The sequence below is a fragment of the Haliotis rubra genome, unplaced genomic scaffold (assembly GCF_003918875.1).
Source record: "Haliotis rubra isolate DU_JTF1 unplaced genomic scaffold, ASM391887v1 Scf1737, whole genome shotgun sequence".
NCBI classification, from domain to species: Eukaryota; Metazoa; Mollusca; class Gastropoda; order Lepetellida; family Haliotidae; genus Haliotis; species Haliotis rubra.
The window spans coordinates 1-23,789 of NW_025765711.1; the positions used below are offsets into that span (position 1 = coordinate 1).

Genomic DNA, 23,789 nt, shown 5'->3' on the forward strand with positions numbered 1-23,789 from the left:
TTGTTGTGCTTTGGTTAGGTTGCATTAATTGCTGTTATATTGCGCGATTTCAGCTACTTAACGTACACTGGACAATAGCATGGTAGGGCAAATGCTTGGCTACAGGATGTTTCTTGTTGACAAAATCGGTTTGGTAGCATATTGGTGTGAACAGATATATTAAGGACAATGGTGGCAACATTATAAAGTGAAAATAAACCGCATTGGTCAGGCTTACAAATGATGTTTGACTTAATGGCTGTTAGTGAGCCTTTGACGCGAAACGATACCATACATCGTAAAGTAACGCTTTGGTCAGTTTCAAATGCCACATGCGATCTTTGCACAAAGTTACTTCTACTGAGTATTAGAAGGGAACTACGAGAGTGAGTTAAACGGCATTACCATCATACATCTGGAAATACTTCAAGCATGTCGCTTCATTTCCAGCTGACGTGAGTATTATTTATCGACGTAATATGGTATTGTGTTTACGGTATCGTTGTGCCGTTTGTAGAACTCTGACTACACGGATAGCGTACCAAATGACTGTCTTACTGGCAACACATGGATGAAGTACTCATCTGACTGTCTTACTGACAACATATATGACAGAGTACTCATCCTGACTGTCTTACTGGTAACACGGTGGTAGAGTAGCTATATCTCAATTCTAACAAACCCAACCTTCACCATGCATACATGTACCTTCCTACGTAATTTAAACTCTGGTTCTTTTTCACTGCACTACAGGAAAGCAACATTAACGTTTTTTTGCGCTTACGCATTAACTACAATAGAGAGAATTCATATTTATTTGAATATATACTTGCAAGTTAATGTCTCAAGCCATTTGTAAGTATATTGAGTTCTGGTGTGGGTCCAACTGAGATACACAGGTGAGTGCTTCAATATTTGCTTCCGTTGCAATGAGGTGAAATGCATATTCTTTTACATTTATCTGACATTACACCTTAGTTACACTTACTCAATATAAACACATGTACATACCTTTTGGTGGCGATGGTCCTGGTCCTGGGGATGTGACAAATTGGCAGACTGAGGTGAATACTTTGTCTTTAAGACCTCTCAACTGTTTGAAGTTCTTCACGGTAAATCGATTCTCTGCAGCGGGCCTACTAGCTATCCCATCTAACTCAGCTGTTTTCTTCAATCCGATCCCAATGGCAAAGATATGGATGCCCGCCCTTCTCACAGCTTTTGCTTCTGGAATTGTCCGCTTGGACTTCACATTGGACAAACCATCCGTCATGACCAAAGCTACATTCTTGGCACCTCGACGATCACCTCTTTTCCGTTTAAACATTTGAGTTCGCAGTAATCTGAGACCAGCAAATGTGTTGGTACGTCCTCTTTTGTATTTAATTCTGTCTATAGCCCGGAATAAAGCTTTCTTTGTTTTAAATTTATTCAGGTGAAACTGGATTGTTGCCTTTCCGTTAAAGATGGCCACACCAACACGGACTTTACCATCATCAATGCTTGCCGTTGAAAGGAAGTACTTCATGAAGGAGAGCATTCGTTTGAAGTTGTGCTTTTTGACACTGCCAGAGGAGTCCAGCAGAAAGACCAGATCCAGTTTTCTCCCTGAACAACCTGTAAAAGTACAAGATACGTTAGATCATATATATCTCGCATTACATTGTAATTCCTAAATCGCTTTCGTGCATTTCTGCCCTAAACATTACCTATTTTACCTATGTTTTTTTTACATTTGTTCTTGTGGCGCAGCCATGCAAAAGCATGACACCTGATCAAAAGTAAATTCTTCTGACGTACATGCCTCAGACACAGTTATTTCCCATGCAAGTGGTCCATCTAATACAGAGGAAACTGACGACTTTAGTAGCGGACATTAATCATGTGGAATGGAGCACGAACTGCACATCACAACAAAAACACACGATTCTGGTGTGGGTCCAACTGAGATACACAGGTGAGTGCTTCAATATTTGCTTCCGTTGCAATGAGGTGAAATGCATATTCTTTTACATTTATCTGACATTACACCTTAGTTACACTTACTCAATATAAACACATGTACATACCTTTTGGTGGCGATGGTCCTGGTCCTGGGATGTGACAAATTGGCAGACTGAGGTGAATACTTTGTCTTTAAGACCTCTCAACTGTTTGAAGTTCTTCACGGTAAATCGATTCTCTGCAGCGGGCCTACTAGCTATCCCATCTAACTCAGCTGTTTTCTTCAATCCGATCCCAATGGCAAAGATATGGATGCCCGCCCTTCTCACAGCTTTTGCTTCTGGAATTGTCCGCTTGGACTTCACATTGGACAAACCATCCGTCATGACCAAAGCTACATTCTTGGCACCTCGACGATCACCTCTTTTCCGTTTAAACATTTGAGTTCGCAGTAATCTGAGACCAGCAAATGTGTTGGTACGTCCTCTTTTGTATTTAATTCTGTCTATAGCCCGGAATAAAGCTTTCTTCGTTTTAAATTTATTCAGGTGAAACTGGATTGTTGCCTTTCCGTTAAAGATGGCCACACCAACACGGACTTTACCATCATCAATGCTTGCCGTTGAAAGGAAGTACTTCATGAAGGAGAGCATTCGTTTGAAGTTGTGCTTTTTGACACTGCCAGAGGAGTCCAGCAGAAAGACCAGATCCAGTTTTCTCCTGAACAACCTGTAAAAGTACAAGATACGTTAGATCATATATATCTCGCATTACATTGTAATTCCTAAATCGCTTTCGTGCATTTCTGCCCTAAACATTACCTATTTTACCTATGTTTTTTTTACATTTGTTCTTGTGGCGCAGCCATGCAAAAGCATGACACCTGATCAAAAGTAAATTCTTCTGACGTACATGCCTCAGACACAGTTATTTCCCATGCAAGTGGTCCATCTAATACAGAGGAAACTGACGACTTTAGTAGCGGACATTAATCATGTGGAATGGAGCACGAACTGCACATCACAACAAAAACACACGATTCTGGTGTGGGTCCAACTGAGATACACAGGTGAGTGCTTCAATATTTGCTTCCGTTGCAATGAGGTGAAATGCATATTCTTTTACATTTATCTGACATTACACCTTAGTTACACTTACTCAATATAAACACATGTACATACCTTTTGGTGGCGATGGTCCTGGTCCTGGGGATGTGACAAATTGGCAGACTGAGGTGAATACTTTGTCTTTAAGACCTCTCAACTGTTTGAAGTTCTTCACGGTAAATCGATTCTCTGCAGCGGGCCTACTAGCTATCCCATCTAACTCAGCTGTTTTCTTCAATCCGATCCCAATGGCAAAGATATGGATGCCCGCCCTTCTCACAGCTTTTGCTTCTGGAATTGTCCGCTTGGACTTCACATTGGACAAACCATCCGTCATGACCAAAGCTACATTCTTGGCACCTCGACGATCACCTCTTTTCCGTTTAAACATTTGAGTTCGCAGTAATCTGAGACCAGCAAATGTGTTGGTACGTCCTCTTTTGTATTTAATTCTGTCTATAGCCCGGAATAAAGCTTTCTTTGTTTTAAATTTATTCAGGTGAAACTGGATTGTTGCCTTTCCGTTAAAGATGGCCACACCAACACGGACTTTACCATCATCTATGCTTGCCGTTGAAAGGAAGTACTTCATGAAGGAGAGCATTCGTTTGAAGTTGTGCTTTTTGACACTGCCAGAGGAGTCCAGCAGAAAGACCAGATCCAGTTTTCTCCCTGAACAACCTGTAAAAGTACAAGATACGTTAGATCATATATATCTCGCATTACATTGTAATTCCTAAATCGCTTTCGTGCATTTCTGCCCTAAACATTACCTATTTTACCTATGTTTTTTTACATTTGTTCTTGTGGCGCAGCCATGCGAAAGCATGACACCTGATCAAAAGTAAATTCTTCTGACGTACATGCCTCAGACACAGTTATTTTCCATGCAAGTGGTCCATTTAATACAGAGGAAACTGACGACTTTAGTAGCGGACATTAATCATATGGAATGGAGCACGGTATGGGTCCAATTGAGATACACAGGTGAGTGCTTTAACATGTGCTTCTGTTGCAATGAGGTGAAATGCATATTCGCCTTGAACAACCTGTACAAGTACACGATACAAGATACATCAGATCACATTGTTTGATCATGATGTTTGAAATGCGTTTTATCTGTCCTTGGTGGCACAACTGAGAAAAAGGTTGGTACCTGACCTTCAGTAAAATCCTTGATATGTATGATTGTCTGATTATCTCAGGGTTCAACAACCTTTATGTTCCATTGTAATCTAATGCGCAGTAATGAAAAAGCTGAAATAGTTATACAACTATGTTTATCGTGTGTGTGTTGAATCAAGCATAATGTTCAACACCGTTGGTATGGATCACTTGGCGGTATCAACTGAAAGTATTGCCTCATATATTTCCGCTTGGGGAATTGCCAAGAGTATTAGAACAATTCTTACGTATCAGCTGGCAATGCTTTTTAAGGGAATTCAATTATGCAGGGCAATAATTGTGTAGTATTTGCATTACACACATCATCATCATAAATCATATCGGTATATATAATAGCTGGAAGGATAGTAACATGCTTACCAGTCTAGCACACGTTTTAGAACCTCAGGCAGTTTCAACTTCATTTTCTGCTCTCAGTATCACATTGCACAGGTAACAACTTGATTTCGTATTCGTCTGAACATTTCCTAATGTGATCATAAACTGCTCTTTTTCGCAACTTCATATTTACTGTTGCGTTTTCGGATTAAAGAAAGGATCTGATTGTCCATCAATGGATTACTCTCACTTAATACATTAATAGCTGCTGTGTTCAGAAAACAAATGAACTATTGCCATTCAAGGCGGCAATTTATGCCTGAAAGGATCTATGGTGCACGTGCATCTCGATTTTAATGTTATGTTTGTGCGAACTCTTCCCTTTTCACAAACAAAACATTTCAAACGTCAATCTCAAACAATACTTTCTTGGGCAAAACAGGCTATACGACCACGGTTCATGTTTTGCTCAAGATTGACTTCCGGTGTATATTTTATAAAAATCGGTTCAAATACTTCATTGAACCTTAAATATCATTTCGAACATTACGTTTCTCTTGCCTTTCAGTATATTAAACACATTTCATTTATGTGCGAGGCAGCTTGTTTTAGGTATACATATACTCGCCACTATAAAATGACCCAAGCATCCCTGACGCTGTCATAGAACTGTACCGTGATACAAAGATCTTTACACCCGTAAAGGTCCGGGTTAGAATATTGATCTTCAGTAACCCATACTTGTCCTAAGAGGCGACTAACGGGATCATGTGGTCAGGCTTGCTGACTTGGTTGACACATGTCATCGGTTCCCAATTGCGCAGATCGATGCTCATGTTGTTGTTCACTGGATTGTCTGGTCCAGACTCCACTATTTACATACCGCCGCCATATAAATGGAATATTGCTGAGTGCAGCGTAAAATTAAACCCACTCACTCACTCAAAGATCAGATGAAGTTGTGTACTAGGGCGGTTCTTGTTCTTGTTGGCCAATACACTATTTGTGTTAGGCCACATACTGATTGTACATATCCATCTTCCTATTTACTCAATGAAATCAATGTTAAAATCCCCTGTGATAATCGTATCATGATCAACGGCATTAATTTGTCAGTGGCATGCCAGTACGAATTAAATATCTGTAAAAATATCCAATTAAGACAGTACAATCTCTGGAAATGATCTTGGATCCTTTGAGCCGCATCCAGTTCCATCATTGTCAGCTGGTCCTGACAAAAAGACATCCACATGGCTGAACGACAACATGATTTAAACGTTCGACTAATCAACTGTCGAGTAATATTCCAACAACCCCAGCCTTTGGTTTTCACACATCAGAAGTTGAGGAACGATATAGATTTCACAATGTACCAACATTTCAAAGAGCGTCATCGACTCTTACTCAGGTGTTCGATCAAGGTTACATTCACGGCCTCAGTAAATCTTTGAAAAGGTTTTTCAGAAGACATGCAGATGACATTTTCAAAGTATTCGCGTATCAGCGATTTTCTTTCTGGTGAACAACTGGCAGGCCTGTGCAAGTGCATATGACGTTTTGACGGTGCTTCAACATGATAGAACCTACATGGTACCATCGACTCTGCTCTTGGCTGAGATTTTTTGATGGTGCTGACAGGGTCTTGTCGCTTCTATAAAACAGGAAAACTATCCCTGACACATATTACCACTGGTACTGCGGTCAAGCCCAAATGGTAACGACATATTGCCCAGACATAAAGATTTGACTGTCCGGAATCCCAGGATGTAGCCACCTTTCTTATACAGATGGTACCACAGTATTGGAATTCGATGGCTATGAAATTCACCTTATCCTTAAGACTGCTTGCGTTTTCTAACCATTTATATCTCATAGTCTAAAAGGGCATAGGTTTGGGTGGATATTTCAACAGCAGAGTAACATGATCATTGTTTGATTACGTGATAGAGACGATGTGAAATGTGGAATATTATGAGAAGTGTGGAATGTTATGTGAGTTTAAGTACTCTGTCACTTCATATATTCCCACGACTGCCTACTGACTGCCAGTTGCACACTTGACTAATTTTCAGGAATCCGTGTGGATTTGCTCTAGGTTAACCAACAGACCATTACATATATTAAAGATAGTTTTCCTATTCACAGAAATGAAGAAATGTGTGTTGCCCTCGCAGGTTTCAAGGTCTACAGTTCCCTGAACATGAAGAGTCGCTTTCGCCACGTTGACACGCAAGAAACGAACTGCCTTAACTGTCGGACCTATGGGATTGTATGGTCACAATAGTATGTCCTTTGGCTTGTGACTTATCAAAGACTCGTGAACTAAAGTTTTGTGGGCCAAGTTAATGGCATCATTCTCTTCTTATCAACAATCCTCTGATATTGTGATCAGTTGACTGAAGGTTCTGTAAAAATACAATCAATTTTACTTGGCCATGTTTTCTCAGCTCATCCCGAGGAGGTTGAATACAGTTAAACTGGCCGGGACCTACCATCAGTAAAGGGTTATACAAGTCCCAGGATGTGAAGGAGTTTGCTAAGATGGCCAAGCCATTATTACTGATGCCACTGATCTATGGTTAATCAACGAAGTCCCAGAAATCACCTGAATAAGCATTGGAACAACTAAAGGCATTTAAACTATTCAGCTTGCGTTCCTCGCACTGAAATGGGTGATAGTTTCTCGATTAGCTCTTTGGGGCAAGGTATACTTGGTTTACTGATAAAACACCCTCTCAACAACAACCTCACCAGTGTCACATGTCACCGATGGCGTAGACATCATCTATAGATTTTAGATGAAAAACATATATACAGATAACCTAACGGCAAAGATTATCACTGTTAAAGTAATTGTATAAAAAAACCAAAACATCCGGACATGTTTGAATTTTTTCCGTACATGCAGAAAACATTCGCCAAAACACAGCATGGTCCCGATGACAACTCAGCTGTCCAAAAACTTCGACAAGTCGTGTGTTTTTTTTCAAAACATGAAAAACGTAATTGTGGGACATTGGTCCAAATGCACGTGCACGATATCGATGTTTGACAGAGCAAGCAACAGTCTCTCTTGGACTTATGGAACACGATTCCTGCTGATGTCATCTGCGGACTGACGACGTCAACGTGTGTTGGTGTGTATGGGTGCCCAGGGTGGTCACACTCGCTATTGATGACACGTCCCCTGACACTTTTTGAATTCCGATTTGTGTATTTATTGATTTTGACCTCTTGACTCTTTCTTAATGAATTGCGGAAGATTACAAGACCAGTATTACAATGAATGTTCAGTCATATTATTGGAAAATGATTGGAATGAGGCGGTAGTAATTTATTCTGCCCTTTAGTTTACATATTTAAGACGAAGAACAGACAGACAGAGAGAGAGAGAGAGAGAGAGAGAGAGAGAGAGAGAGAGAGAGAGAGAGAGAGAGAGAGAGAGAGAGAGAGAGAGAGAGAGAGAGAGAGTTTGGCACACACATGCTGGTATAATGTTACCTTCTCAATACAAACAGTACATAAGAGAAAACCTATGAGACAAGACACAATAACCAATTCAAATTCCATTCTCTTGCTCTTCGGCGTTGAGTAAAATACTCCAAATCAGTGTCTATGAATTTACAAACTTTTAGGGTCAACAAACCCTACAGAGTGATATTAGACCAGTGGACGTGATCGAAACCTTTATGTGATTAGTGGACTTGATAAAAACCTGTGACAGTTGTCTTGAAATAAAAAAACTGTCTACTTACATACGCCCATCTCCACCTTCAGTCACCACGCCACAGCCAGTGGTGCCGTACTTCATGGACGTACTCATGGAGGATTACAACATATATATATATATTTGCATACACACCATGCGGCAGAATAACAGTCCTCAAGAGTTTGATTTTACCTTCCCTAAACCATCTTTTCACCATGCTTCCTAATAAAACAACTGAATGTAATAAATTACCTACAAATAAAGATGGTTTAGGTTTGTTTGGAAATATAAACCCGATAAAATAAAACGTACTACTGCAATACAGACATATGAAAATAGTGGACTTAATGTACCCCTCAGTTTGGAAACAATCCAGTCTCAAAATATCTCTTGGTTACGAAGAACATATACAATCGATACCAAAATAAAAACACTCATAGATGTTAACATTCGAACAGAAACTTTGTTTCCAACAGATATGGGAAATAACTATCTACGCAATTCTTTTGTTCCAAAAGTACCTAAACTTTCCAAAATTACAACCTCTACAAGAACACGATATGACAGATACACCAAACAATTTATATGGGCAAAAGACAATATAACTATTGCTAAGAAACCTATACTATATAGACACTATTTAAAAGCAAATGTTAAAATTATCAATAATTAACTCACGACTGACGGTACTTTTCTAAAGTGTGATGCATTTACAACTGGATACAACGTGAAGACAAACTTTTGGGAATATACAGAACTTATCAATGCAATTGAATCGCAAGAAAATAAAACTAAACAAAGTAGAACAACCATTTATTCCCTATAGTTTTAATCTTGTAAAAGGGAAAAAGTGAAGTGAAATATTCTATACTACACTATCTAAATTATATAATTCGCAAGGAAAATTACGTAATTAAATAAAATGGGAACGAGACATAAACGAAATTATACCAGTAGACCAGTGGGAAAGTTATAACCGCATACCTTTTATCGCAACACTTTTTACACAACTTCGATGGCTACAATTTAAAATTATCCAGAGAATTCTGGCAACAAATGAAGACCTATTAAACTATAATATTATATTACATTCATTGTGTTCTTTCTGTGATAAGGAATCATTATTCATGTGTTATATGAGTGCAAACATATAAAGACGTTGTGGAATTAATAAACAAATTGGATAGACATTGTAAGTGGCACACAATTAGAACTGAACGTAAAACACATTGTTTTTGGATATAAAGAAAGAAGAAATGACGTCTTAAATCTAATTTTAATGTGCACAAAGCAACACATCTCTGAAAACAGGTGTTTAAAATCTATCCCTACCATAAACGGTCTAAAGCGCCATCTAAATGTCATATATCAGTTAGATAAATGTGCAGCATACTCAAGATGTCAATACACGAGTTTGTGTTCTCGTTGGTATTCATGTCATAACCTCTTCATATGATAAATTGGAATTACTCTTCAATCCTTGATTGCCATGTGAAACCCCTTCACGATTAACAAAATGAAATGAAATGGTATTGAGTACTAATAGACTTAAAAATCATCAAAAGCATGTACTAGTGAAACAGTCGTGCAAAATGTGCTGCATTGATGAAGCAAAATGTTAACATTAAGGTTCAAGTCAGTTTTGGACAGTGAAGCAGTGTTCAGTAACGGATATGACCACCATGAACACACATGCACGCTTCTACACGTCTTTGCATTGACCAAATGAACCTTTAAAGTTGTTGTTGTGAAATGTTCTGCCATTCTCTCTGTAACGCCTGCTCAAGATCATCCAGAGTCTTGGGGTGAACATTGAGACCGTAAACCCGACCTCGAATAATGCCCCAAGCATGTTCAATGGGATTCAGATCAAGGGACCTTGCAGGACAGTCCATATCTGTGATGTTGTTGATCTAAGCAACATCGCTAACAACTCTTTCTCATGCATTATCATCCATGGACGGGCATTATCATCCAAAAAATGAAGTTAGGACCCGCTTGTTGTACCAGAGGAATGATTACAGGTAGGTTTACACCGGTCAGGGCGTATGTGTGAAGAGTGGGGCACATTCATGCCACACATTTTGCATGTTGTTTCTGGTGGTGTGTTCGGGTGATGGTGTCAATGTTATCCGATCAATCAATTTGACAGTCACTAAAGGTTATGTATTCTATTCGCTATGGAGATTGCTAAAGATATTACACAGTAAAATACTTGTTGCTTAATTTTCTTGTGAGGAGTATAAATCCCAGAAAAACCATGGGTTCCACAACGTCATGTTTGTCCTTGTATTACATAATGAGACAGTAGTCATCAGCACTAACCTACCGCCGACTGATAGGGAGAGAGTTAGCGACAAAAGCACCAGAGTTCGAGATCGCGAAAGCGCAAGAATTAGGCCAAGAGTGTGGCAAATGTTCAAACGGAGGATATTCCTCGATCAGAAAGTCATAATTTCTTTGAGTGGCATGTTGTAAAAGTTGAAAAATCAGATAAGGACAAGACTTTATGGATGAACATCATCACCCGAATAAAGACGTTGTTCATCCATAAAATATTGTCCTTATCTCAGAAAGTCATGACAGAAACATGGAGTCCATGTCCATCGCCTGTCGTTGTACATCACAATTATTTTATCGAGTGCCATACAATGTAATTCCAACTGCAAAATCAAAGCTTCGATTGAATACAATGAGAAACAAATATGACCAGTTTATTATCCATCTTTGGTTCGGATCCTTCAGACCAGATAGAATCCCACGATTCTGATTCTTGGTATGTAATCGTCCCTTGTCGGAACAACATCGCTGAGTTATACAGTTATTGGATTTTATCACGGCATATCGACTGAGGGTGTTAACTGGCTTAACTGAGGTAGTTGTGTTGACAGGCAAACATTATAACCTGGGTAGTCTCGGAACCATTCATCAACTGATGTTGGCATGCAAGAACGGAACAGCACGACTTGATTTGGCGAATTGTATCATATCATGAATGACCACATTCGAAAGAAGGATCACAATGAAGACGCGAAAAGAGGTAACTTACCTGGCTTTTTGGCAGCCCTCCCCAACTGGAGAAGCCCCAAGACGATGAGCAGCTGCCAAATCCTAAAAAAAAAAGAAATATAATTTTGAACTTTTTTTGGCGCGATAATGCTGCAGACGAAAAGACGACGAAAGAATACTTGTGTCAATATTTATTTTCAGTAAATTCCTTGACTATCTCAACGAAACTGTAAGGTACAATATGTCTTTATTTCATCTACTGCATGATTGTTGGCCAAAGGTAAACTAAATGAATTAGCACAGTGCGTTTAGACTGGATCGTACAGAAGATTAACAGCCACACCCACAAACTGATGACTACAGCAGGCCACATTTTGTCTTCCCCATATGGAAGTTGACGCAGAATAGCTAGTTCCGAATAAGGAACTGCGCAGGAAATATATAGGCTCTACAACATCATGATACTTGCACATAATGTATTCAAAAGGTCGAACGTTTATGATACAGCAGCTGGCAAAATCTCATAGACACTACTCTTTACCGAGGAAAAATGCAACAATTGCCACCTGTTCATTTCCAAAAACATGTCTTTCTTTGTGTCACATAATGATACAATAGTCCTTAGCACTGTCCGACCGCCGACTGATGGGGATAGTACTTAATGATTCAGCGCCAGGGTGCCATTGTACAAAGCGATCTTAGCGCTAAGGTGACCGCAACTCTTATACCTTAACATAGACTTAAGGTAGTCTTAAAGCTAAGGTTGTTTTGTACAACGGCGCCCAGGGCGACAGAAACGCAAAACTGCTAGATTGTGTAAGGGCAAGAATTTGGCCAATAGTGTCAAATCACTTGACAAAGTTTAAACGAAATCTAGTCGTCGTTCAGAGGGTCATGACAGAAACAGAGACCGGTTCATCAGTTGTCCATCACAGTTATTTCCCCTGCTAATTAAATACCATACCAATATCAAATTGCAAGGTAAAGGCTTCGACTGAATATTAAAGATGTGACGACTTTTCTATTCATCTTTGGGTCTGAGTATTCAGTCCAGGAAGAACCCTGAGTCTAGGTGTGTAGTCGTCTTTTGTAGAAACAACGCCATCGTGTCTTACAGTAAGCGTTATACCACGGCACGATAATTCAGGGTATAAAAGGGTAAAATATAGTGGTAACAGACGTTTAATACTTTGTTTTAAAAAACCCATCATAATCTGGGTAATCTACGAATCAGATAACTGCTGATCTTGGCATTCCTACGAAAACTTGCACGTCCAAATAAGATATAACCATTAGTCTCATGTGACCATCATATGTGTCAATCCCGGCCTATGGCGGTAATGCTATCTGTAAATATAACATGAAAACAAAATGTGCAAAGTATAAAACGTAAGTGCAGTGGAACGATTCCTGACGAATGGTACAGGCATAGGGGCATTCGATATCACCTGTCTTACCTCATGGTTGACAGCCGACCCGACGATGCTCACTTGGATATGTGGTACGGTAAATATATACATGCGTTTGAATAGATCGATATAGCTAAAATCTATGTAGGTAAAGGCTTTAAAAAAATTCAAGGACCACATGGTCATTTTTTGCATTCAGTTCAGAGATTCGATCAGGTTTTAATAGGAACTTTGGAAATTTCCAAGGAATAAATGACAAGACTCAGCAGTAGTTTGAAAAAAAATCCAAAGTAATTTAGTCGCTGCAATACCAGTCAGTGGGTACAATTGCCGACTTGCATTATTTGTTTTGCTTTAATTGTCATTTTGATAAACGTCATTGAATGTGTATGACGACCAAGGTTCATTGATTTGCAATTAATAATGCATTGGCGACTTCACGTTGATGCATTGAGCCACGAAATGACTTCATTCTCCAATCTATTCAGTGATTAATGGCTGGCTATTCAGCCAATATGTTACATTGCTGGTTCTATCCAACTGTAAGAAAATATATTGATATCGATATCCCTAATTATACCCAAGGTAACACTGTGATTTAGTCTCACGTAATGGTCTGCGCAATACAAAAGTTTCGTTTAAACATTAATTTTTTTGACAGCATTGCTAAATTTACCGTAAAAGTGGTAAGTAATTCAAATACCCAACAGCTGTCAACAATTGTTGTGGGTTGGAACATAATAGGTGACTTCATATAACATGTGATATAATATCCGGAATTCAAGCTCATATCTCTCATGTTTTGCAGCCTGAGAAACCACTGATATTGTGGTATTGGCATAAACAAGACACGCTGGACAAGAGAGCAGTCTCGAGCTAGGTGGCACTCTTATTACATATCTTAATGAAACACTTTCAGATGCTATTTCACATTTGAGGTCATGCCAAATTACACGGACGAAAAATGACATACAAACTGAGATGGGAATTCAAAAATTCAAAAGTTTCCTTTCCGCGTATGAGCGACAACGTGCTGTGCGGTTCGAATGGAGAGGGAGAGAGAGAGGGGGGGAGAGAGAGACAGAGAAAGAGAGAGAGAGAGAGCGTGAGAGTGAGAGAGAGGGTGAGAGAGAGAGAGTGAGGGAGAGAAACAGAGACAGAGAGAGATGCAGACATAAAAACCGTCTTCCCGTTGTCATGATTGATTTTCAATGATCCATTCAGATAAATATACTTGCATCGCTACTTTTACTATTGCGCCCCATGGAATCAGGTAATCGAGACTGATAATATATCTCACGTTTTAAAAAGTATAAATGTGAAGGTAATATTGTTCTGGTGAATTCTAAACCCTGACCGAATGGTAAAACGGACTCCACCAAAGATTATATCATACCTAACAGAACACATAGTTGGTACACAGAATACATGTTTTGTGTGAAAAAAGCAGTAATTTTAATGGCTATTGTTTTCTATTGTCACCTAAATTTCAATTTGATGCACTTGTGCAGTAGTAGACTTCTTTTTCTTTTTCCCCTGCCGCTTCATACCAAAAGACGTTAAAATATGGTACGTGTTGGTCTGCCTGGCGCTCGGCATTAATGGGTACAACAAGGACTGGTCGGCTTGGAGTCAGTATAATGTGTCTGAGTGGGATATCCAAGCTTAACTGCGGCATGGTACATGCTGACACTATAAAACCAGCTTCAGTCTGGGCTAGTACAAGCTGCCACACATACACACGCATGCACGTCGTAATATAAGCGAAATATTAGAAGCGAAGTACGACGCTAAACCCCAGTTCACCTCACCTCACCTCACCTCACCTGTATATATTTTTCTTTGTACCTGTATGTGCTCACGTGTGTATTTGGAAGTGTGTGAAAGTGTGAGTTCCAAAGCGTAAAGTGTAGATTCAAATATACTATCCCAAAAAAGAAACGCATAGGCCGGAAATCCGTTGCGAAAATGTTGTATTTTCAAACATGCATCACTCGTCCACAAATAGACTTTAGTGCATGAATTTTTACATCAGTTTAGACGAAGGAAATGTGTATTCAAGCAAGTGGATAATTTTAAATAACGGAGACGTAGAGCACGATGGTGGCGACGTAGCACCGTTCCGACGTCGGGTCTCTTTGCTCTCAGTCCAATCTCTCTCAACCCGTTCCGTACAGTTTGACCGAATATCCTCCGAAGTCCAGGTACCCTGGCTGCTGTGCTCTCACCCGTGGCACTACCATCACGCAAATGTAGTACCCAGATGTACCGATCTTATGCTGCAGTGGTGACTCGAGGTCTGCCTGTACGGGGACGGTAATTTGTTGTACCTGTTTGGTTGTAACGAGTTGCAAGCCATGATATCGTGCTCAGACTAACATTCAGACGCCTGGCAACAGAAGACTGGTTATCTCCAGAGTGCATTCTTTCAATGGCGATGTTCCATCTCAGCGCGTCAAGATGTGCCGTAGCGATTTGACCTTGAAACTCCTTCAAAACGAATGCAAAACACCTTCAAAACGACAGTGCATGCACTGTGCTGCACACTTGCAACTGGAAGGTGATTTGCGTTGCGTTGTGGCGATGCGTTTTTAATCCTTATAAGAAATCTCATCAAACTCAGCATTTTCAGGTAAAGTCGATTTTTTACTTGAATGTGCAATTGTGTAAAATCATTTATCAACACTTTCGTTACATATTTTGTGTTTGAGCACAATAGGTAATTAATAGATTTTTAAAATACGAAAACGCCTATGCGTTTCTTTTTTGGGGATAGTATATATAGAACAACAATACATGCCTCATTACTACAGGTGATACTGAAAAATGGAGAGGAGACTCAAATAATGTAAATGGCAAAGTTGTTAGAACAAGGCAATTCTAGGCAAATGCTTTCGTATTCTATGTTTTAAGGGTAAAAAATGGGTGACACACTAGAATCTTAAATGTAAATGGCAACGTTGTTAGAACGAGGCAATTCTAGGCAAATGCTTTCGTATTTTATGTTTTATAGGAAAAACATGGGTACCACAGTAGAACCATTTAGATTTGTTTTGATGTGGATCTTAAACACTTGCCTTGGAAGAATCTGCATCTCATAGCAAACTATCAACCGATCTTCTTGACACCATGTAGTCCACGTTGAACCAGTTATAACTGACATTATCTTAACGCAATATATGAATTACCATGTGTGATATTGTTCTATACAGAATACTAACAGTGTCCCTCTGGTGGCTTGTTTCCATATGTATTATTGTCTGTCTCATAAGTCTTATTGCTGGACTATACGTTTACATGACATTGTATACGGGAGCAATAAATGAGTAACCTATTTTCCCTCTCCCCCTGTAAGGCACAACCCTTGAAGATCCGGGTAAGAATTGATCCTCAGCAACCCATGCTTGTCGTAAGAGGCGACTAACAGGATCGGGTGGTTAGGCTCGCTGACTTGGTTGACACATGTCATCATATTCCAGTTGCATTTATCGATGCTCATGCTGTCGATCAGTGGATTGTCTGGTCCAGACTGATTATCTACAGACTGCCGCCATATAGCGGAATTCGCTGTGTCAAGTTACCTTCCGTTAGCACACCAGATGCTGGAGACTGAATCACATCAAACATTTTGTCACAACCTGAACACAACTGCCACGCCACAACTTGAACACAACTGCCACGTCACAGCTTGAACACAACTGCCACGTCACAGCTTGAACACAACTGCCACGCCACAGCTTGAACACAACTGCCACGCCACAGCTTGAACACAACTGCCACGCCACAGCTTGAACACAACTGCCACGCCACAGCTTGAACACAACTGCCACGCCACAGCTTGAACACAACTGCCACGCCACAGCTTGAACACAACTGCCACGCCACAGCTTGAACACAACTGCCACGCCACAGTTTGAACACAACTGCCACGCCACAGCTTGATCACAACTGCCACGCCACAACTTCAACACAACTGCCACGCCACAACTTGTTAACCGACAGAGGAAATGAACAACGTGAAATCATTAGATATGACACCTTGGTAATCGACAAGGCTAAATTGAACTGGACACCGAACACACAGACAAAAATTGAATGTAAAACGAAATTTCGCAGACTTGGTTCTAATCTGCACATCAGTATAATGACGTCAGGATATAGCATGCTGTCAGATATATGGAAGCTCACTGTTGCAGGTTCCCTTAAAATCCTTCTGTATCTGTATCATTTTCTGTTGATTTTCTGTACACTTTGAATATTTAAAAAACAACCTTCATGTGTTAACATCGTAATTTAAATAAAAAATCCCTTGAAGTAGGGACACTCTCCCTCAGGAAAACTATTTTGCAATGCAGATTCAAATCATTGTTTTGATCAGGGGTGATTATAATGATATATAATATCTGGTTAACCAACTTGAAGCAGAATGAAGTAGTTTTACACGAATGGTAGTGTTATAATTATTTATTTCTCACCTTTGTCTGACCAGTTTTTTCCCAAATGGTAATTGCCATGCAGTTAAAACATTACTTGAAAGATGCAAATCCCGATTGTTAATTCCTGTTGTATACTTGCTATCCAATCACCTGTGTTCCACGGTAGTTAGTAATTGTATACATTCATAGCTTTATCCGTGTCGGGACAATTACGTGGTCCAGATTAAAATGGGTAACACCGATAAAGGACTATTCAGTTGTTATTTAACAACTGAATTTCCAATAACCATCATGGGAATTTCATCTCGAATTCAGCCATGCAGTGTCATAAACCGGATTACGAGAGCAAAGTGTCACCAAATTGTTCGTTTTGTGACATACTCAGCGCTGGGCTGCTTTGTGCTCGGTCAGGAAGAATTGTATGACATCGTATGAGCCTTGCCTCTTTTCGAGACCTCTATTTTCAGGGAATGGGATATATTTTGTCAGTTTGTACACAGTTTTAATGAAATCAACATATATTTAATTTACAGGTATTTCACTTACAAAATTGTCACTAAATAATGTGTAGTACCATATTCCAGCAGATCTGATCATATTATCTCAGATTGTTCACAATGCCAGATAAATCAACATATATTTTATTTTAGTACTTACCGAATTGACACTAAAACCAATCTCACACGATGGACACAGCAGGTGTCAAGCGGATTAATCATAAAATGGTATCAGAATTGAAGATCAGCAACCCATGCCTCTCGTAAGAGGTGTCTATCGAGTGGTTAGACTCGCTGATTTGGCTTCTTTAAGGTTCCATACCAAGTTACCCATATTCTAGAGTATTGGCATTTAAGACGTTTCAAAGGAATTTGAAACATGACTTCCATCACGCCTATGTTTTTAAAGCCTACGCAACAATTACATAAGTGTTTGCATTTCTTTCTTTACCCGTGAAATTCCGGATTAAAATTATTCAGCAATCCATGCATTTCATAAACGGCGACTAACGGGATCGGATGGTCAGGCTCGTTGACCTGGTTGACACATGTCATCGTATCTCAGTTGCGTAGACCGATGCTCATGATGTTGATCACTGTTGGGATGTAGGTTTGGTTGTTGTTTAACCAGACAACCAAACATGAGCATAGATCTACGCAATTGAGCTACGATGGCATGTGTCAAGCAAGCCAGCGAGTCTGGGATTAAGAGAGTCACGTCGTGTAGAGTGCTGTTCACATACAATGTGCCCACCGTCACCACAACGTTCATCTCTTGACGTTTCACTACTCGTAAATAAGGCATAAGCTCATCGGTAATTAGTTTGCTCCAGCTTTTGACAGCAGCAGGTGAGTGCATCCCTCCTCCCAGTTTACAGGAACCTTACTCTGCACCCTAGCCCTGCATCTGGTCAAGTTGTGTGACGGTTATTGGCGAGATCCAGTCCTGTCCATCCTTTGAAATGGAGATCATCACTTTCACCTCATTTCGTGATAAATTATTTATTTCCAAAAGAGGAACCGGATTGGTAAACAAGCAGTATGTTGCTTATCTGAATACCGCTCCGGAATACAGATGAATTATAGATGTAACAATCGTGAGGGGAAAAGTATGATATTAACAAACAATTAACAATAGCTTTCTGGAAATTTAACAATCAAAAACTGTAATATAGCCGCTTATAACATTGGAACCATTAAGTGCAATTTCGTTTTTACTATTACAACACAAATCTGCCTGACAGTACAACGAAAGAATGGATATATTCTAATAATATTTCAAGATTACCTTTAGTAGATCCATTAGAGTGGCCGTATAGTATTGATTTGATGTCATATCCTTTAGTAAAGAAGTGCATTTTATGTCTTATGTCAGTGTAATTAACACACGAAAAGAAATAGTGAATTGGATCTTTGTAACAAACTTCGATGGATAGTGCTTCAAATCGTCATGCATAGGCTGTGCCATAATATGTCTATGGAATATAAATAACAAATGTATAATTAATGTCTCTAAGAGATCGGAACTGCTGGTCAATCGGGCGGACATACCTTGTACATTGTCTATGACAGTCGATATTTTCTAATTTAGGAATTATTTTTCATCATCCATACGATCTCATCAACTGGGGCTCCTTTCACGAAGCAACCTTTACTAAGGCTAACCTTAATTCTCATTATTTAACACTGCACTAAGGTTACCTTAGTGACTTACGATCACCTCGGTGCTTCGTGAAAGGAGGCCCTGAACAGTTGCTGAGTATTTGTTTTCCTGTACCCATGCACCGCAGCGCGTTGTAAGCACAGTGACGAGATAAACCTACCGTGTGTTTTCCTATTGTAGATATGTCCTGAACAGTTGCTGAGTGTTTCTGTACCCATGCACCGCAGCGCTCTGTCAGCACAGTGACGAGATAAACCTACCGTGTGTTTTCCTATTGTAGATATGTCCTGAACAGTTTACTGAGTATTCCAGTGACGAGTACCCATGCAACGCAGCGGTTTGTCAACACAGTGACGAGATAAACCTACCGTGTGGGGTTTTCTTATTGTAGATATGTCCTGAACAGTTGCTGAATATTTCTGTACCCATGCACCACAGCGCGTTGTCAGCAAGATGACGAGATAAACCTACCGTGTGTTTTCTTATTGTAGATATGTCCAGAACAGATTCCTCTAAAGGATGCTGCGAAATTCCCCATTTCTACCGTGTTTCATACTTTTGTTATGCACAACTTATTATACAATTCACTTTGACTATTTTCGGAAGCAAAACGACGGGTTTTCTATAACCCCCACAAGAAAATGTCGAAAAGATATACATTTTAGACGTTTTATACATTTATTATTGTTTTTAACTGACCACATAATTAAACAGAGTATTTTAGGAAGGTAAACGGGTTTTCTATAACCTACACAAGAAAATGTCGAAAATATATCGATTTTAGACGTTTTATACGTTTATTATTGCTTTTAACTGACCACATAAATACACAGAGTATTTTAGGAAGGAAAACGGGTTTTCTATAACCTACACAAGAAAATGTCGAAAATATATCCATTTTAGACGTTTTATACATTTATTATTGTTTTTAACTGACCACATAATTAAACAGAGTATTTTAGGAAGCAAAACGGGTTTTCTATAACCTACACAAGAAAATGTCGAAAATATATCCATTTTAGACGTTTTCAACGTTTGATATTGTTTTTAACTGACCACATAATTGCACAGATTCAAATGTTATGATTCTACACACATTCAAATCACAAAGTTTATTACTTTGGTTTGTTACTGTTGTACTTCAATGAACAATGGATTTGATGGCAGAGAAAATTTCTGACAAAAAGAGACGGGGAAATTAATTACATTAATTATTTGGCGCAAAAGACGAAGTGATCATGCTTATAAATATTTTGTACTTGAAACTTGTATCTCCGCAAGGGTTTTGTTTGAGTTGCTACCAAATAACCAAAGATAATAAACTAATGTCAAAACGATATAGTACCCATGTACGGAATCGAACCTGCAGACAAACATTCCCCTTGCATCCATCTCTCGAATACGTTCAGCCGCTTTGAAGCAAAGTCGTTCTAGGGCATGGATACTGCTGCATTTAAGTAACCAAGATGTTAATGATATTTAGAAATATGGTTGTAGTTTCAAAACACTTAAAAGCAAGTCATACCAAAAGACGTTAAAATATGGTACTTGTTGGTCCCTGCCTGGCGCTCGGCATTAATGGGTACAACAAGGACTGGTCGGCTCGGAGTCAGTATAATGTGTCTGAGTGGGGTATTCATGCTTAACTGCGGCATGGTATCTCAGTGGGCTAGCACTATAAAACCAGCTTCAGTCTGGGCTAGTACAAGCAGCCGCACATACACATACACATGCATGCACGTCGTCATATGAGCGAAATATTCTCAAGCACGACGTTAAACCCAATTTCACCTCACCTCACCTCCTATTATCTTCCTCTAGATCTGCAGCTACGTTGTGGACGTGGACGAGGTGGGTAGTGCTGTAACGGTTATGATGTAGTGACGATAACAGTGAAGTAAAACATCAAAGCTCCTCCAACGGCTGAGATGTACCTCCCACCATAATAAGGGCATTTGTAATGCGCTGAAGTCCTCACCACAGAAGGGCACGCTCAAAGCGCTAACAATCTGATTGTTATTACCCCGGATAACTAAAGCTGCCTGTGAGGCGCTAGAAGGGTACTACCACCGGGTACCCATTTTCTGCTTGGTGAACAGAGGCAATTTTGAACAAACGTGTGTATCACGTGTGCTTCGTTGTGGGGCAGGACTGAAGTCGTAGAAACTCTCAGGAGTCAAGCTGCTAAACACGGTCACTCATACAAGGTATTTCTGTGGTCAAGGTTGCTTAACTTCGCCTGATTTGTGACCTGACCTCTGTGCACAGGACCACACACCACCAAGTAGACCTTCTTCTTTATTTCCATGCCCGACTCTGGATTCACTATCAAGGAAAGGGTTCTAATAGATGATTTCCCAAGGTTTAAATGAACTGTGTGTATATCAATCTCAAATGACAGCTGTTATCTGAGTTACATTTTCTTAGCAGCTTATGAACCGAAATGAAGCTATATTTAACTATTTACACAACCGTTCTTTAAAAGAATGCTTCGAAGAATTACAAAATTGATGGACTGAACCTGTCACAAAAAGATAATTTGGAGAAAACTAAAATAAACATCAACGAGATAAGCTTCCGAAGAAATAAACACGTATAAACATAATCTATAAGTTATCACAAGCATCGTTAACCACAAGATGCACATCCTCACAGTGAGCAGAGTCTCCTTACTCTGTAATGCTGTGATGATGCATCCGTGTCTTTCTTTTATTGGAAAACAGCATGATATGCAAACAATTACCCCGTGTGTTTCGGAAAACAAGATATTTCATAAATGCTGCGTCCACCATGTTGGTGAAAGATGAATTGTTTGCCTCATTTTATTCCATGTCGGTTTTTACAACTTTAGCTACTGTTCTGAACACGTGTACTATACTACAGACCTTTCGTTCTATTTTTCCGCCCAACAGGAAGTCATGCTGACAATTTTGTGTTTATGTTGGCTGTAATGTATCATTAACAGTGAAAGAAATTGTTACGTAATTCAAACGCTTTAATGCCAAAACGTCGCATCAATTGCCACGTTGCCGTCCATAACGTGACAGACCTTCCTTATTACCTTTTGCCAGTTATCCAATGCAACATGAATAAAATGGACCATGAAACCAACATGATGAAACGTATACTTAACGAGCCCATCAGTTTTGATCACTGTATATGACGGGGACGGGGACTGTATATAGTGGACTTACACTCCAGCAAATGGTTATCAGCAAGCCAACTCCAGGATGCTTGGTCATGTAATATGAGATCCAACTTGTTTCGATCTCCATGTGTGAGAATGACTTCAGAAGAATAGCGCCGTCACTATGCAGCCAAAGATTTTGCGCACATCACAGCCAACATACTACAACCATTGATTTTCTATATATGGGCCCATCTGCAGCCAGAAATATACTCCGAAGCATAAGTTATTGCGACATGGATGCTTTTCAGTGGTAATCTTGTGAATGATATTTTTTCAAGTTTAGCCAGAGCAAGAGGGGCGAAATGGTCGTTGAATCGCAACCAAACAGCTGTTCGAATTGCAATAAATGTGTAAGAATCATGACATATTTCAGACAAATGGCCAGCAATGTTCACTTTACAATGCCAGACAACCAGACGCTTATCATTTCCACTCTAGTCAAGTGGCTTATGGGATTCCGTGAAAGTTTTTTGATGAAAGCAAATCATATATTCTTTTGTGTATATATGTTAAAGGAGTTTAAAAAAATGTTTGGTTCCAATCTGAATATTAATGCAAAAGGTATTTCAGCTCAAAATCCAAGATAGCCGCCACAATTTAACTTGGAACTGAAAAAGTTGCAAAAACCCGAAACAAAACAATGGTTTTAACATCAAATACCATGCATATTTGGTTAAGGAATATATTTCTCATATGCTGTAAGTCACCAGATCTTTTTAGATTGCTTTTAGTCTTAAATTTACATAAAAGAGTTATTTTTAGCTCTAAAAGTCATAATGATGAATAAAAAACCAATTTCTACACAAAGCATATATTTTATATAGAACTAGTACAATATGAAAAAGGAATAGACTTCTTACCCTGTTTATCAACTATGGAAGACGTCTTTACATGTAACTGCGATCCAGAATATACTCTTCAAAGTAAGAAACGCATAAGCCATTTTTAGAAGAATTGTTAGTTTAAGATCAATTATTTCGTGTAATCCCAATGGTAAAAGGGCGAAAATTCAAACGTCTATAGACAAAGCCTTTACTGATGTGTTTCTGTTTACTTGAGTCCACAAGATGGCCTCAAAGTCAGTACTTTGTATGGCCACCATTGGCAGCAATTACTGCTCGGCACCGTCTCGGTACAGACTGGATATGTTGACGAAGTAGCTCTTATCATCGTAGGCGACTTCAATTTCCATTTTGACAACAAGGATAACCATGACACTAAACGAATACTTAATCTTCTTGAAGTCCACAACTGTGTACAACTCGTGTCAGAGGCAAGCCACAGAGGTGGACACACTCTGGACTGGATAGTTACCCTTGCTTCAGACGTGTGTGTCAGTTGTGT

The 23,789-nt window shown here is 39.4% G+C and overlaps 1 protein-coding gene across 1 annotated transcript; it reads right to left on the reverse strand.

Moving 5' to 3' along the window:
- Positions 1 to 950: 950 nt before the first annotated feature.
- Positions 951 to 12,732, reverse strand: LOC124272849 (collagen alpha-6(VI) chain-like). The gene is given in 6 exon segments (XM_046708069.1): positions 951 to 1,513; positions 1,516 to 1,596; positions 2,049 to 2,652; positions 3,083 to 3,710; positions 11,291 to 11,352; positions 12,708 to 12,732. Coding segments are annotated over 6 exon segments (1,926 nt in total). The 5' UTR covers positions 12,713 to 12,732; the 3' UTR covers positions 951 to 967.
- Positions 12,733 to 23,789: the final 11,057 nt, after the last annotated feature.